We start from the raw sequence: 13,681 nt of genomic DNA, 5'->3' as shown, positions 1-13,681 counted from the left end.
TATCACCGTTTAAACATTCAGTATTTTACCTGGGTGGAACTGTAAGTCCGTAGCCAGATACACCAGCTGGAGTGTAAAACCTAGTCCCGTACCATGGCTCCTTGCTCACAGCTGGCTTTATATTAGCAGGGAGAAATAAACACAGAGCAACTCTAAGCACCTCCATATATCTTTCCAATTTTCAGCAAGCCAAGAGAGAAGCAGCTGCCCACAGTGCAGTAGCTCCAATTTTGCTTTCAGTGTACTGCTGCTGGTCATTCAAGCAGCACGCATGCAGCTGGAGCCCTCCCAGAAATCCCTTCATACCAGTTTCAAATAAACATCCTTATACCCAGCAGCAAAGAATAGCAGGTACCTCCAGCAACAACACACTCTCCTCTTTCCCCATGCAGCCATCCTATGCTGAGTTTGACATTAGCGGCAACGTTTTGGGTTTGATCTTCAACCAGGGAATGATTTGGTAAGATATTTCCTTTTTTCATTTGGTTGGTGTTTGCATTATTTAGAAAACCTGCCAGTGGAGTTAGAAAGCTTCCAAGCCAGCTAGAATAACCTTTGAGTTTTGGTTTCTCTGATTGTTTGGTTTTCTGTGCTTGACTATAGAAGTGGAAATTTAAAAATGCCAGCTTACTGATCCAAGAGGAGTAGCAGCGGCATAACTGAAAGAGAGATCGATCAGTCGTACAAACCCTGCCACACTCACTTTTATAAGGTCATTTTTTTCCAGTGGTAAAAAAGTATTAAGATGGTCCATGTGCTGGGGGAAGAGATCAGAAAGGGTTTTGGGGGCACCGCGAGCTTACACATCAATGCAAGGGTGGGCACAGAGCCAGCTAGAGCAGGTTGGGCAGGAGGGGCACGTCCCAAAACCGCCCCAAGGGAAGGCGAACGGGAGCTGCTCTGCCCTGCTGTGGCAATAGGCAACAGCACAAAGCACCCTCACCTCCTCTGGGAGCAAGGTTTCTTTTGCCATGGATTGATAATTTCTGCCCATTTCCCTACTACAACATCTCTGCAGGTTTAAGGGGGTCTCTCCCTGCTGGTTACATTCACCTGACATTTTCCAAGCTATCTCCAAGTGATTTTTGTCCCAATCTGAAAAATCTTTCTTTGCGACCACTGAGGGGTCTGAGACCTTGCTGGTCCTCAACGCATGGTTACCATACCCTAATGTGGATGCAGGCAGCTTCTTCTCCAGGAGTAGAGGGGTAGCACAAGCCAGCCCACTCAGACTTCATTTGCAGGCAAACTTGCCACCACATGAATACTTGTTTGTTTTCCTTCTTCTGAAAATAAAAAGCCTTCCAGCCTGTCAAAAAAATACCACCTGTCCTTCTCCTTTCCTTTTCAGGATGGGATCCTTTTACGCACCAGGGCTTGTGGGTATAAACGTGCTGCGCTTGTTAACCTCCATGTATTTTCAGTGCTGGGCTGTTATGAGTAGCAACGTCCCTCATGAACGAGTCTTCAAAGCATCCAAGTCTAATAATTTTTACATGGGACTTTTGCTTTTGATCCTGTTTCTCAGCCTCCTGCCTGTGGCTTACACAATCATGTCCTTGCCTCCCTCCTTTGACTGCGGACCATTCAGGTACTAGCAAAACACCAAAAAGGCCATTTTTCTGCTCTAATACATGGGATTATTTTCATTAATTTAGAAGAGCTGGATTCCAGCAGAGATGGTGAAATGCCTCCATTCTACATTTGGTTAAATCCGGTGTTTCCCCAACACACACCAATGAAAGTACCAGAGGACAGCAGGGTGCAGCCCCCAACAAAAAAAAGCAACAGGAGCACCTGTAAGGCTCTCTGAAATATTGTGGGAGCAAAATGGGTCCAAAGCCTCCTTCTAAGACCTTCCATAAAGCCAAGAACTGCCACAGCACGAGATGTATTTTACATGTTGAATTTTGTTGGGAAATAGTAGGAAATTGATAGGTCTGAGCCTGAAGAGCTGCAGCTTTTTTAAAAAAAAAAAAAAAAAAAAAAAAAAAAAACCAAACATTTTCTGTTTTTTAATTAGGACAGAATCAGCACTGCACAGAGCATTCAGTGGACCGGATTAACATGCCAATAAAGTCTAATTTGATTGAGTAATGCCATTTCCTGGGCCTACTGAGTCTGACTCAGCAAGGAGCTAGCTTGGAACAAACTGTTCCTGTAGATGCACTGTTTTAGGTTATCCACTTGCTAACAGAGAATGACAACAGAAAGCTAAGAGACTCAGGGGAGAAGGCAAGAGACCAAAATTCCCCTCAGTTCTATAACAAGGACGGGTGTCAACGAGCAATGTCAGAAGATCTGACAAGAAACTTGCTGCACACACACTATCATTTGGAAATTACTAATCTGCAATGCGAAAGAGCTATTTCAATTCCCAATCAACCCTTCAAAAGCCACTCAGCCTGATTCAGACCCTTGGCACACCTCTCAGCTCCACTGAAAGCTCAGCTCTCCTGGGCTTAAGGCAGTTGATGAAGTTAGGATACCATTTAGCCAAGTTTGTCTTTATTGACTCTCATCATCAGGACAGAGTCCAACACCTTCCTGAGCAGAATCCTGCAAGATCCCAGGAGGCAACAAGCCTAAATATGAGGAATAGCACTCGTAGGATTGAATTCACAGACCCAGAGATGCTGGGGAGAGAAGAAGGTCAATTACGTAATCCAGCCTTTTACAGATTTGTTCTCCTTTCATACAGAATACTCTCATCTGCTTTATCAATCCTGTTTGAAATGACTCTTTCACTGAGTTTCCTATTAAGCAATAATCACAGCTTGCTATTTTTGTCATTACTTAGCAGCTCTTCAAGATGGTTCATTATTTCAGAAAGCCGGAATTTGCATATGGAAAGTCATCTCTACCATGAAAAGGCTGTATTTAACACGATATTGATCAGAAATGTATGGTTACTGCAACCTGTAGGTTTTTATACATTTCAGAGGGGTAAATAGAACTCATAAAGGACCCACATGTGGAAATAAATGTATTAACTTCAGGAGCAAGTTAGCCTAGCAAAGATTATTCTTACAATCAATGGCGGGTGGGGGGGAATGGATGGACCAACAGATAATTTAAAATGAAGGCATTTCGAAGTCCTTGGTGGCCAACAGCAAGCCAATGCTCACTGAAAGAGAAAGGGAACATGATACTTAGCATTGTTAGATTAGGAGCTATTTTGTCCCTCTGGGAAATACCTATACTTCTTAACTGGCCACTTGTCTTTCCAGTGGAAAGAAAAGGATGTATGAAGTCATTCAAGAGACCATCGAGCTTGATTTCCCACTTTTTGTTGCCAAGATCTTCAGCTATGTGGCAAATCCAGGACTGATCATACCTGCAATTCTGCTCATGGTGTAAGTTTTCCTTGCAATATTACATGCCTGGCTGGGGGGAGGAGGTTGAATAAAAAATGCTGGGATGTTAGTGAGGTCTAAATACAGCTTCTGCTGAGATAACAGCCTGGATTGGGGCAGACACATGCTTCCTACCTCCCTCACCTTCGCCCAACCCAATTTCCCAAAATTTAATTACCTGACCCAATTTAACACAACTTTAGATGAAATGCATTGCTGACAGAGGCCTCGTGGATATTGAAGCTGTCACAGCTTCCATATGAAAAATTTTCAGTAGCCAGCGGGAAATAAATGGATGGGCCTAGCCTGGTGCCTTTTGGAGAAGCAATTTCTGTCACAGCTGGTGGTATTTACAGCACTGCCAAGCCAGGGCATTCGAAAATTATACTTTCTCAAAATATGAAGAGGTGTGGGTTTTGTTTGGGTTGTTGCGGGGGGCAGGGGGATTGTTGTTTGTTTGGGTTTTTTTCTTTTTCCAAATAACACATATGGAATTTGTTTCAGTGCTGTCTTATCATTTCAGCTTTGAAACCACACTTAAATCCCTAGCACCTTCAGCAGCACTAGGACCAGGGCAGTTCTCTTTTTTCTTTTTTAAAAAGATATTTTAGGCATTGTTCTTGAGGTTTCCATAGCTATCAAAATGAGTGGGAGACCTGTGGCCAAATTTTATAGGCAGCTCCGAACACTCCAGACTAAACAGTGGGAGGCAGGGAGAGGGTTGGGGAGCATATTACATATGTTTGCCTGCTCTAACTCATCCACACACATTGGAGATGGGCCTCTGGGCTGATCCAGCACAGCCGCTCTTGGGCACTGCTTCATTCTGAACAGGTTACACTGAAGATAATGCCATTAAATTAAATCAAATACAAGTTCCCATGTTACAAAGTTTCTTATAGAAACAGCCTGAGAAAATCCCAATTAAACTGAAAATGACCTGTCATTCCTCTACCTGCCTCGAAGTACTTACACATTTTAACCTAAATAAAGATGATCAGATACTGTAACTCGTACAGACAGATCCTACACTTAGAAGAATCAGATCAGATACATGCAGCAGACAAGAAGTCTCACACTACATCCCTAGTACCGCCAAGTATGTTATTAGGTTATTAGCTCTATTCCTGCGGGCTTCACAGTAGCACCAGCAGATGCTACCACAAACATGAGATGAAGACTGCAGAACTAATCCAACCCCAAATGGATGACCCTTACAAAAGGGCTGCAGGTCAGGTTTCTGAGGCTTTGATGTAATCCTTCAAAAAATGGGGTGGGAGAGCAGTAGACCTTTGAAAATAATGTTTTGTTCAGTGACAATCTCCTGCCCTTTCCTCCACTGACAGCCAGGACAGAAAACAGCACAAATCCAGTTTATCTGCTGAAGAGACACCTTTTATCACCCCTTCCCAGTCTAGGCTATTCCCACACCACAGCCTTCCCATCTGTCCATCTCTCCTCAAGACACCATTTTGTGTCCATCCCAATCCCCTCTCAGATGACCTGAGAGCAACAGGTGTCTTGCGGAAAAGCTGCTCACTACATGCACGCAAACTTTTCCTAGGATAATCCCAGACAAAATCATAGGAAACATCCTTGTACGGTAGCTAAGGCTTGGATCCCTTTCTCGTCTCAGAAAGTTTTCAGTCGAGGGAAGCACATTTAGCAAGTCCCCAGTTTCCTGCCTTCTTCCTGAAAGTCTTCAGCTTCTGCTGTGGTACAGACAGGCAGACAGGGTCAAGCTGGAGCTAGTCTTTACGCTGGTCCCCATCCAGCTTGCCAAGAGATTAAAACCTGGGAAATGCAAAAGCTTCATTTGGTCTTGATGAGCAGAGAGTCAGCAGCTCTCAAAGTAGCAGGCAAGGCAATCTACAATGCAGCCTAAATAAAAAATAGCCTCTACAAAGAGCAACAGGTGGATCGTAAATGGACAGTCTGTTGATTTTGATGGCAGAAACTCAAAAAAAAAAAAAAAAAAAGGCATTTTCTGCTTCTATGGACTGAATTTAGCCATTTTCTCTAGCCATGATAACCCCTTCTCTTTTTCCAGGTGCAATCCAAAATGCCTCTTCTATTTATTTCTGTTGTTGGCTTCTGGTCCCAAACAATGATGGGTCCAGTGGGTGACATGGGTGTCAAACTTACTGTCCTGTTTCTAGCTGCCCGAGGACAGGGGGAAGAGGAAATAAAGAGCAAGGAGAAGCAGAGATATTGTGCGCACAGGCACATAACCTAATCCCACTTGGGTCGGGAGCAGGATTTCAAGCCACGGCTTGTGGAGGTTCCTGACAGAAGCTAGGAGCACAGTACTGCATCAAGGGGGAGAAAAAGATTGAAAACTGCTGTGCAGACAGTGACCCACACTCTCCCCCCAGCTCAGGAGGAGCAATAAAACAGAGAAGAGGGGTGCCAGGGCCATGCAGCATCCATGCTAAACAGCTCAAGCACAAGGGTACATCCCCAGGCTCATTTTAGAGGCAAGCAGATCTACAGAACCCCACTGAACATGGATAAACTCCATTTGCTAATGCTTACTCGAATTTCACAGCAAAGTTTACAGCTCCTCATGCTGCTGCTTACAGTTAGACCAGGACCTGGCTTTGCTCTGCCTTTTCTGGGAACCAGCACTAGCAGTGTGAATCAGGAATTCAATAGCAAACCTAGCAACCCGTAGGACCTGCCCAGGACACTGGCATGCACCTCGGAGGCTCACCCAGGCTGCTTCAGCACTGCTGAGGCTTGGCCTGAACAACCCAGTCTAAACCTGCCTGACTACCTGCAGATTTGAACCACAGCAAAGGCATCCCCCCAAATCCCCTTTCTGTGGCAGTGTCCCTTTCCCCTCTCCCTCCCAAGACCCTTTAAGGGCAGTTCAATCCTGGACAAACTCAACCTCCCTTGAGGAATAAACCTGCAGTAAATCAAGGACAGAGGAATCTCAGGCTTAGCCTCCAGACAGAGCAGGCTTATATCTCACAGTGTTTGGGAAAGGGACCTGGTGAGTTCACACGCTTCCCATCAATGCCCTGTTAAACACAGGAGGCAGCATCATCTCCATCCACGTGTGGTGGATGGAGATGATGCTGGCCGCTAACGCAGAGGGTGAGAAAGGACTGAAAAAGAAATGGAAATGGATTTGCTCAGTTACTCAATGAACTTGAGAAGGCAGCTCAGAAACAGAGTGCATGCTATCCCAGACAGCTTTGATTAGGCAGATCTAGTTATCTTTATGAAAACAGGGTTGCTCCAGGCACTTACGTCCTGGCTGGTCATCACAAAAATGGTAAAGCAGCCCCAAAGCCCTGATTACAAAGTAATATTTCCTAGGCAATGAGTTTGATAACATAGGAGAAATAAAACTATCACATCCTTACAGAAGAACAAAAATAACAATTTCCAAGAGGTTTTTGCAGGGCAGAGCGCCCACATCATCAAGACTGAGTTTTGGCAAAATACTAGGCAAAAAGAAGCAAATGTGTTTCCCCTAGACAGACCCCTGCAAAAAGCCTCAAGAAAGGCCATCCTAAGTACCCCTTCCTGATCTCCCACCTGGAAACCAATATACCAGTACACAGTGCCTTGCTGGGCTTAGAGGCAGGCATTCTGCTGACAAAATCCTCAAGCCTGGTTTGAGGATGCTCAACCTGGGCCGGACCCACACAAGCAGGTTATGAACTGTCAGGAAACTTTTTTCTTCAGTCTGCCTTTTTTTTTTTTAAAGATAATTTTCTACTTTACTTTGAAAAAAAACCAAACACAACAAAAGTGGTGAACTGAACGGCTGGTGCTTTTCCTGCAAATTGCTCAGAGTCACTGAGCAGATGATGTTTCTAATTTAGAAGAATAAAAGCACTCTACAAAAGCAGGAGGAGACATTTTTGACAACCAAAATATTGCTGGCTGGCAAGTGTCAGCAGTGATGAGACAGCCCCAGACATTTGGGCATGTTTTAAAACACTTGCCTCCCCGTGCGCTAAAGGCTGGCTGCCAGCACACCCTCTCCCATCCCGCTCGCCTTTCAGTTCCCTCCAGCTTGGCTTGGTTTTCCCCTGGCTTTGGCATGCCCTTTTTGCAGAGGAAGGGATTGAAACAAAAGCCAGTGGCTCTTCTCCGACCTGGCTTTTGCTTGCCCTCGTTTCCCGTCTCTGCTCACTCCTGACAGGCCCTTCCTTCCTAGGATGCAGGAGGCAGCTGGTCCTGGCCAAGTGGGAAGGAAGAACATGCCTTGAGCAACATGCTTTTCAGGAGAGGGTTCAAGGCCCTGCTCTGCCACCATTTTCCTGGTTTCCTAGTTTTTTCTAAGGTCCCTGTGCAACCTGGCGCCTGTTTTGTGTCCCAGGCCAGGGTTTTCCTTTGAGCCATAGCAGAAAGCCATGTGTTTTATCTACTGAGTTGGTTTTCAAGGCTGGTGCAAAGGAAGCAGAGGGAGCCCATGGCCAGCCAAACTGGAGGCAGGAGGGCAGGATGGTCATTTTTCTTCTGTTTGAGCAGAACTGGGCTACTGGACCGCTACAGTCCATCTTAGCTGACCATGACCATCCTAAGCCTTGACCCTCTAAAAGCAGTTTGGAGACAGCTGGTAGGAAAACTAGGTATTAGAAGGTAGGCAAAAATTAAATGTCCCCTCCTTGTGAAACTTTCTCCCCTGATCCTATCACTACAGCAACACATTTGTTTTTGTAGCCTCGCCATCTATTACCTAAACGCTGTGGCTGAAGCATACCAGCACGCCAATGCAGAGCTGAAGAAGAAAATGCAAATGGTAAGTATTGATCTGGCAAAGCCATCTTTGAAATACCATGCACTTCAAGTTTGATGTGCAACATATGCTTTTAAATTGCTCTTCACTTCTGAACATGTTAGTGACACAAAGAGAAGACACATTCTATGCTTTTTCAGTCCTCTCTGATGGCATTTAATGGCTAACTGCAAAGAGTGGTCACATCCCATAACAGGCTTGCTATTTCGTACATCAAAACTATAGTGACTTTTCCCATAAACTGTGCTTTCTACCTAAAAAATAAGTTACCTCAAAGTTCAAGTAATGTTTTGGAACCTGAGATTTCCCAGGGACAATGATAAGCCTATCAAAACCAAAGCCAGATTTTGTACAAGCTGAAGAGCAAAGAGCTATAAATAACAACACGGCAATAACATTTTTTACCAGTAATTCTCAAAGTGCTTCACAAAACAGGCTGGTGCCTGTCTCTGCCATGCAGATGGGAAAAGCAAGATAGACAGATGCAATGACTCAAATTAGCAGGGTAGGATTTGGCCCTCATGATAGCTAGAACTGGGAGAGGTTGCAACGTGTAGAGGACCATAATGCAGGGACCCCTGAACTAATACAAATCAGGTCTGGCAGCAGAATACCTGCAAAAACACAGCTCTGCTTAGATGAGTCTCAATGAGAAACAGCAAAGGTGTCCTGCTACCAGGGCCTGTGCTGCTCTGGCAGCACCCGTTTCCCCCAGAGCTTTCCTGGTGGGTCTCTAACTCCGTGCTGTTTTGTACTACATAGAAGCGTCCAAAGTATCAAGCTTTGCATCAGGAGAGGATATGATGCCATCAAAGGACTGGTATCAGCCATTTTACTGGTACAGGTCAGGATCCAAGCTAAGGAAGCAATGCTACATCAAGCAACGCATTGCATAAAGCAGAGATTGGTGCAACATTAAAAGTGAGGATGTGAGCACTGAGAAATGAGACTCCATAAATTACATCCAAATGCTCAAATTCAGAACTGATCACTTATGCACATAGCTTAAAATAAGAGTCTTGGTGCATAGGGCATCCTCAAGTACTGCAGTAGCTGAACACATGCTAGAGCACACTCAGACTTAGGGGCACGTAGTCCATTTCATGCTGTACAAACTGGTTGTGATCAGGGTTTATGGGAGCATAAACCCCCATGGAGGGGTCACAAAGCAGGGCCTGGCACTACCCAAAGGAACAGAAACATCTCCAAACAAGCACCTGCCTTTGCACAGACCTTACATATCTTTGTCCCACGGGCACCCGTAGGTTTGCTGAGACAGCCAAGCCTGGTGAGAGGAGGGGTACACAGCAGGGCAGGGGGAAAGGGAGGGCATCAGCACAGCCCCACTGCTTAGGGAGTGAGGTATAGGAGCTGCCTGGTCATGGCAGGGGTGGTCAGCGGTTGGAGCCCACCAGAGACCCCCCATGTGATGACCTGCTGAGCTCAGAGAGATCTGCCGTGGCTGCTCCCAAAGTCTCCCACGTTTGCCAAATGGATGGAGGCTGCTCTGTGGGTTGGGGCCTCTCAGCTGTAGCAAGGCCACGAGCTGCCTTGCATTCCATGGATCCAGCACACAACTCCCTTCATTAGCAGATCACCCTTTGGGGAGAAGGGATGGAGCTAGAGTGGAGTCCATCCAACCTTTCTCACTGTGTAAGAGAGGGCAGCCTCTCCCTTCCCCATCCGGCATGCTTGTCCTGAGCAGAAACAGCCCCTGGGTATTTTCCTCCCTCAGCCATCCAGAAGGAAATCTTTTGAAGACCTAAATGTAGGCAAGTAAAACCAAAGACAGCCCTACAGCCCATCCCCATACTTCCATGCCTTCCTCCTCTTCCTCTGTCATTTATCACTGACACCCTCCCTCCCAAGAGGTCCACACTTAAAACAAACCAAAACCCTAGGGAGGGCAGATTGGCAGTTACAGAAAGACACAGACAGCCTGGTAGACCTAAACCACTTTATCAGCAAGTGCTTTGCCCTAACAGGAGCAGAGCCGTCACTTCCCAGGCTCTCAGTCCTGCCTGGGATATACCTTCTTTCCCTAAAACCCTTGGTCACCAGACCAAGATTCAGCACCTTGAACTTGGCAAAGAGATTGCATTCATACCAAGAAACACTTAGCCAGGCCAACCATGACACCAGGCTGCCATGTCATGGATTACATCTGCAGTTTCAAACTAAACCCAATGGTTTTTATTGATGCAGCAACGTGAAGAGGAGAAAAACAAGAGAAACAACAAAGCCAGCACTAACCCCATGCTGCAAGATCTGGAGGATTTACTTACACCAAGTGCAAAGAGTGAAAGTCACCCCAAACAAGCAGAAGGTAAAAACTAAACAACCTCCCCTAAGCCCTCCTGAAAATGCTCCTTTTGCCACCAAACTGACTGAGAAGGATTGAAAAACTGGAGCAATTCACATTTGCAAGGGATCAGATAAATATAACTAGCACAGATCTGGTCTGCTTACAGAAGTCCACCTGCCAAGGGACGCCCAGGAAGGGCAAGTTTTTAGACTGGATTACGTCTCACACAGGCTTATCACAGTGTGGGAATTGTAATCCAAAGTAATGATTCATATCCCAACTATTCACCATGCCGGTCATGAAACCAGCAATTTATTCTGTGAACAGTGCTGAAACTTCAGCATTGTTTCTGGGCTGATGAGTTGAGCCAGGCACAGACTCAAATTGAGGTTTTCATTTGAAAATTCATTATGAATGAGCTGGAAGCTTTTTACAGGACTGTGTTGGTCTTAGGGCAAATAAATGCATGCTGTAAGCTCTGCTGAGGGGGGTCCGTGGCTGGGCAGAAAGATGCAGGAGGAGGCATTGGCACCAGAGTCTGGACACTCTCAAGGAAGACAGGTTCTCCAGGCTCAGTCTGAACCAGCCATTTCCTGACCGCCAGAGTCTCCTGCTTCCATTTGTGAGAAACAGTGCAACACGTGTGAAAGATTTTGCTTTTATCTTGATACAGACGAGAAAAGCAGACTAGTGCCACCATAACCCTCTCGCATTTAGATGGGCTGTTTCTTGGAAAGGCTGAGACGAGCTGGAAAGTTCAGACCAACCCGATGCAGATTCCCCGCAGAGCAGACCCAGGGCACTCATTTAAATGGAAATAGTGCTGGCAGTATTGTGGGTGCATTGAAAATTAAGACTAAAATCAGCAATTACCCATGATCACCATGTGGCTAGAGGTGTACCAGCATGGCTGGTTGTCATGGCTTAAACCCAGCCAGCAACTAAGCACCACACAGCCGCTCACTCACTCCCCCCCACCCAGTGGCATGGGGGAGAAAATCGGGGAAAAGAAGTAAAACTCATGGGTTGGGATAAGAACAGTTTAATAGAACAGAAAAGAAGAAACTTATAATGATGATACTAATAAAATGACAACAGTAATAATAAAAGGATTGGAATATACAAATGATGCACAGTGCAATTGCTCACCACCCACCAATCAGCACCCAGCTAGTCCCCAAGTCGTGATCTCCCTGCCCCCACTGCCCCCAGTTTATATACTGACGTCCCATGGTATGGAATACCCCGTTGGCCACTTTGGGTCAGCTGCCCTGGCTCTGTCCTGTGCCAACTTCTTGTGTCTCTCCAGCTTTCTCGCTGGCTGGGCATCAGAAGCTGAAAAATCCTTGACTTGAGACTAAACATTACTTAGCAACAACTGAAGACATCTGTGTTATCAACATTCTTCTCATACTGAACTCAAAACATAGCACCATACCAGCTACTAGGAAGACAATTAACTCTATCCCAACTGAAACCAGGACACTGGTAGGACTATCATGTCTTATAAATGCATCAGTAAGAACCTGCAAAGAGACACACACTAGCTGTTGGCTGGGGGCTAACAGTCTTATTTATGGTTTCTTCACTCAGATGCTCAAACACAAATCCCCAGACACTTGGGTTATTGCATGTAGAAGAAACAGCAGCCACTGGGGAGAGGCAGTGTTTTCTCTCAAGAAAATAACATTCATAATCTTTGCTCTAGACGAGAAAAGAGAGTCTCCTAATAGAACCAGCCCTGTCGGGAAAGGAGGCAAAGCAGCAGCCCCGGACGGCAGCCCCATGACTGCTGGGAGAGGAGCAGCATTCACCCTGCCACCGCACGTGTTTGTGACACAGCCACCAAGCCTGGGTGTCCGGGCACCTTACCCTGGCCAGCCCAGGCCAAGGGGGCACCCACCGGGACCAGTCCCTGGAAGGGGTAGAGGGCAGCCACGCTACTCACGTGCTGCTCAATAAGCTCAGCAATGTTTCTCCTGTTTGACGTTAAAATAGAGGTGCTGCGTGAACTATAGTAGTTTTAGTAAGAAATTATTACTGTACGTTGGTCATCTACTCATGATGGTCTGTACCTATCCAACACTGACTATCTGAGCCAGCTTTGTTTAGAAGCTTAGTAGTGCTTTGGAGTTGTAACCCCCAATGGCTGCGCTGATTTTAATCACAAAGGAAATAGGAGGCGGTCAGGATGAAAATCAGCCGTAGCATCGCTAAACTACTACATACAGGACAGAGCCCCATGGCCACTAACAGCAGCACGGTGAGCTCGCTCTGTGGCATGAGTGCTTGCCAGTTCCTTCAAAGGCTTCTTCAGTTAATAAAAGTAGTGTGAGTTTACCTGTCATTTCAGCAAAGGGGTTTGGGGGTTTTTTTTCTGTCCCTCTACATGAGGAATTAAGTATTCTTTTAAAAAGTGAGTGTCCCTGTCCAGCTGCACGGCAGCTGCTACCCAGAGTAGAGGACTCCTACTAGACCAGCATAGGAAGAGGTTTTGTCCGCCACGTTTTGTCGTTTGTGATAGCTTTCCTCCAGTCTACCTCCTCCAAACTTTCATCTTTTTGTTTCAACCCCGCTGTGTGTACCACCACCACTTTCTCTGGGTTCCTGCTCTGCTCCTCTTTTCATAGTCTATCAGTAGTAGCTTGCACCATTATTTCAATCCCTAGATACAACTCCTAATTTAGTAACACCACCCAGGACAACTGAGAGACTAAAAGTGTTTTGGCCTAATTTCCAATTATAACCAGTTAGAAATTTCTGGTGCAATTTAAGGATCATATCTTCCAGATCTACAGGACTTCTCAGGACTCCATGGCAGGGCTTCTCTGAGTTGACCTGCTCTTCAACACCTACAGTTTCTTCCTGTTGTTGACACAAACCCATTCTGGCCACCTTTGATCTGGTGTTTACACGTGTGTTGTTGTTCTTCATAAAAATTTCTGTAAAAAATAAACTCATGTTCTTCAGTAAAAACAAAACCATAAATATAGCTAGTTACAATTCCACTACAGTTGGGATATTTGGGATTAAAGGTTCTCACCTTGAATTTTTCCACTAAATGCCACGAATCTTGTCATACGATATGTTCAGGACAGGAAACTCAGTAACTTATTTCTCCTCTATGGCTTGACAGAGCACAGATCATTTAACCTTCAGTCTGGGAACATCCACCTTTGAGGAGATGGGCAAGGGGGTCCAGTTAGGTCAGACATGAGGCAGTTTGGAAGAAGGATTCTGTTCTTCAGGTCCAAACCAACA

At 45.7% G+C, this 13,681-nt stretch overlaps 1 protein-coding gene across 1 annotated transcript in view; it reads left to right on the top strand.

Moving 5' to 3' along the window:
* The window catches only part of TMC2 (transmembrane channel like 2), a 46,913-nt gene extending 33,444 nt beyond the window's left edge, over positions 1-13,469 (top strand). Inside the window, exons 16-21 of the mRNA XM_030010620.2 lie at positions 393-460; positions 1,352-1,591; positions 3,231-3,356; positions 8,040-8,118; positions 10,321-10,441; positions 12,129-13,469. Of these exons, the coding sequence (XP_029866480.1) occupies positions 393-460; positions 1,352-1,591; positions 3,231-3,356; positions 8,040-8,118; positions 10,321-10,441; positions 12,129-12,382 (888 nt within the window). The 3' untranslated portion in view covers positions 12,383-13,469. The remainder of the gene's footprint in view (positions 1-392; positions 461-1,351; positions 1,592-3,230; positions 3,357-8,039; positions 8,119-10,320; positions 10,442-12,128) is intronic.
* The last annotated feature ends 212 nt before the right edge of the window (positions 13,470-13,681 follow it).

Source organism: Aquila chrysaetos, chromosome 3, assembly GCF_900496995.4.
Source record: "Aquila chrysaetos chrysaetos chromosome 3, bAquChr1.4, whole genome shotgun sequence".
Classification (NCBI taxonomy): domain Eukaryota; kingdom Metazoa; phylum Chordata; class Aves; order Accipitriformes; family Accipitridae; genus Aquila; species Aquila chrysaetos.
The sequence above is the reverse complement of the archived record's forward strand: the minus strand, read 5'-3'. Positions and strand labels throughout refer to the sequence as shown.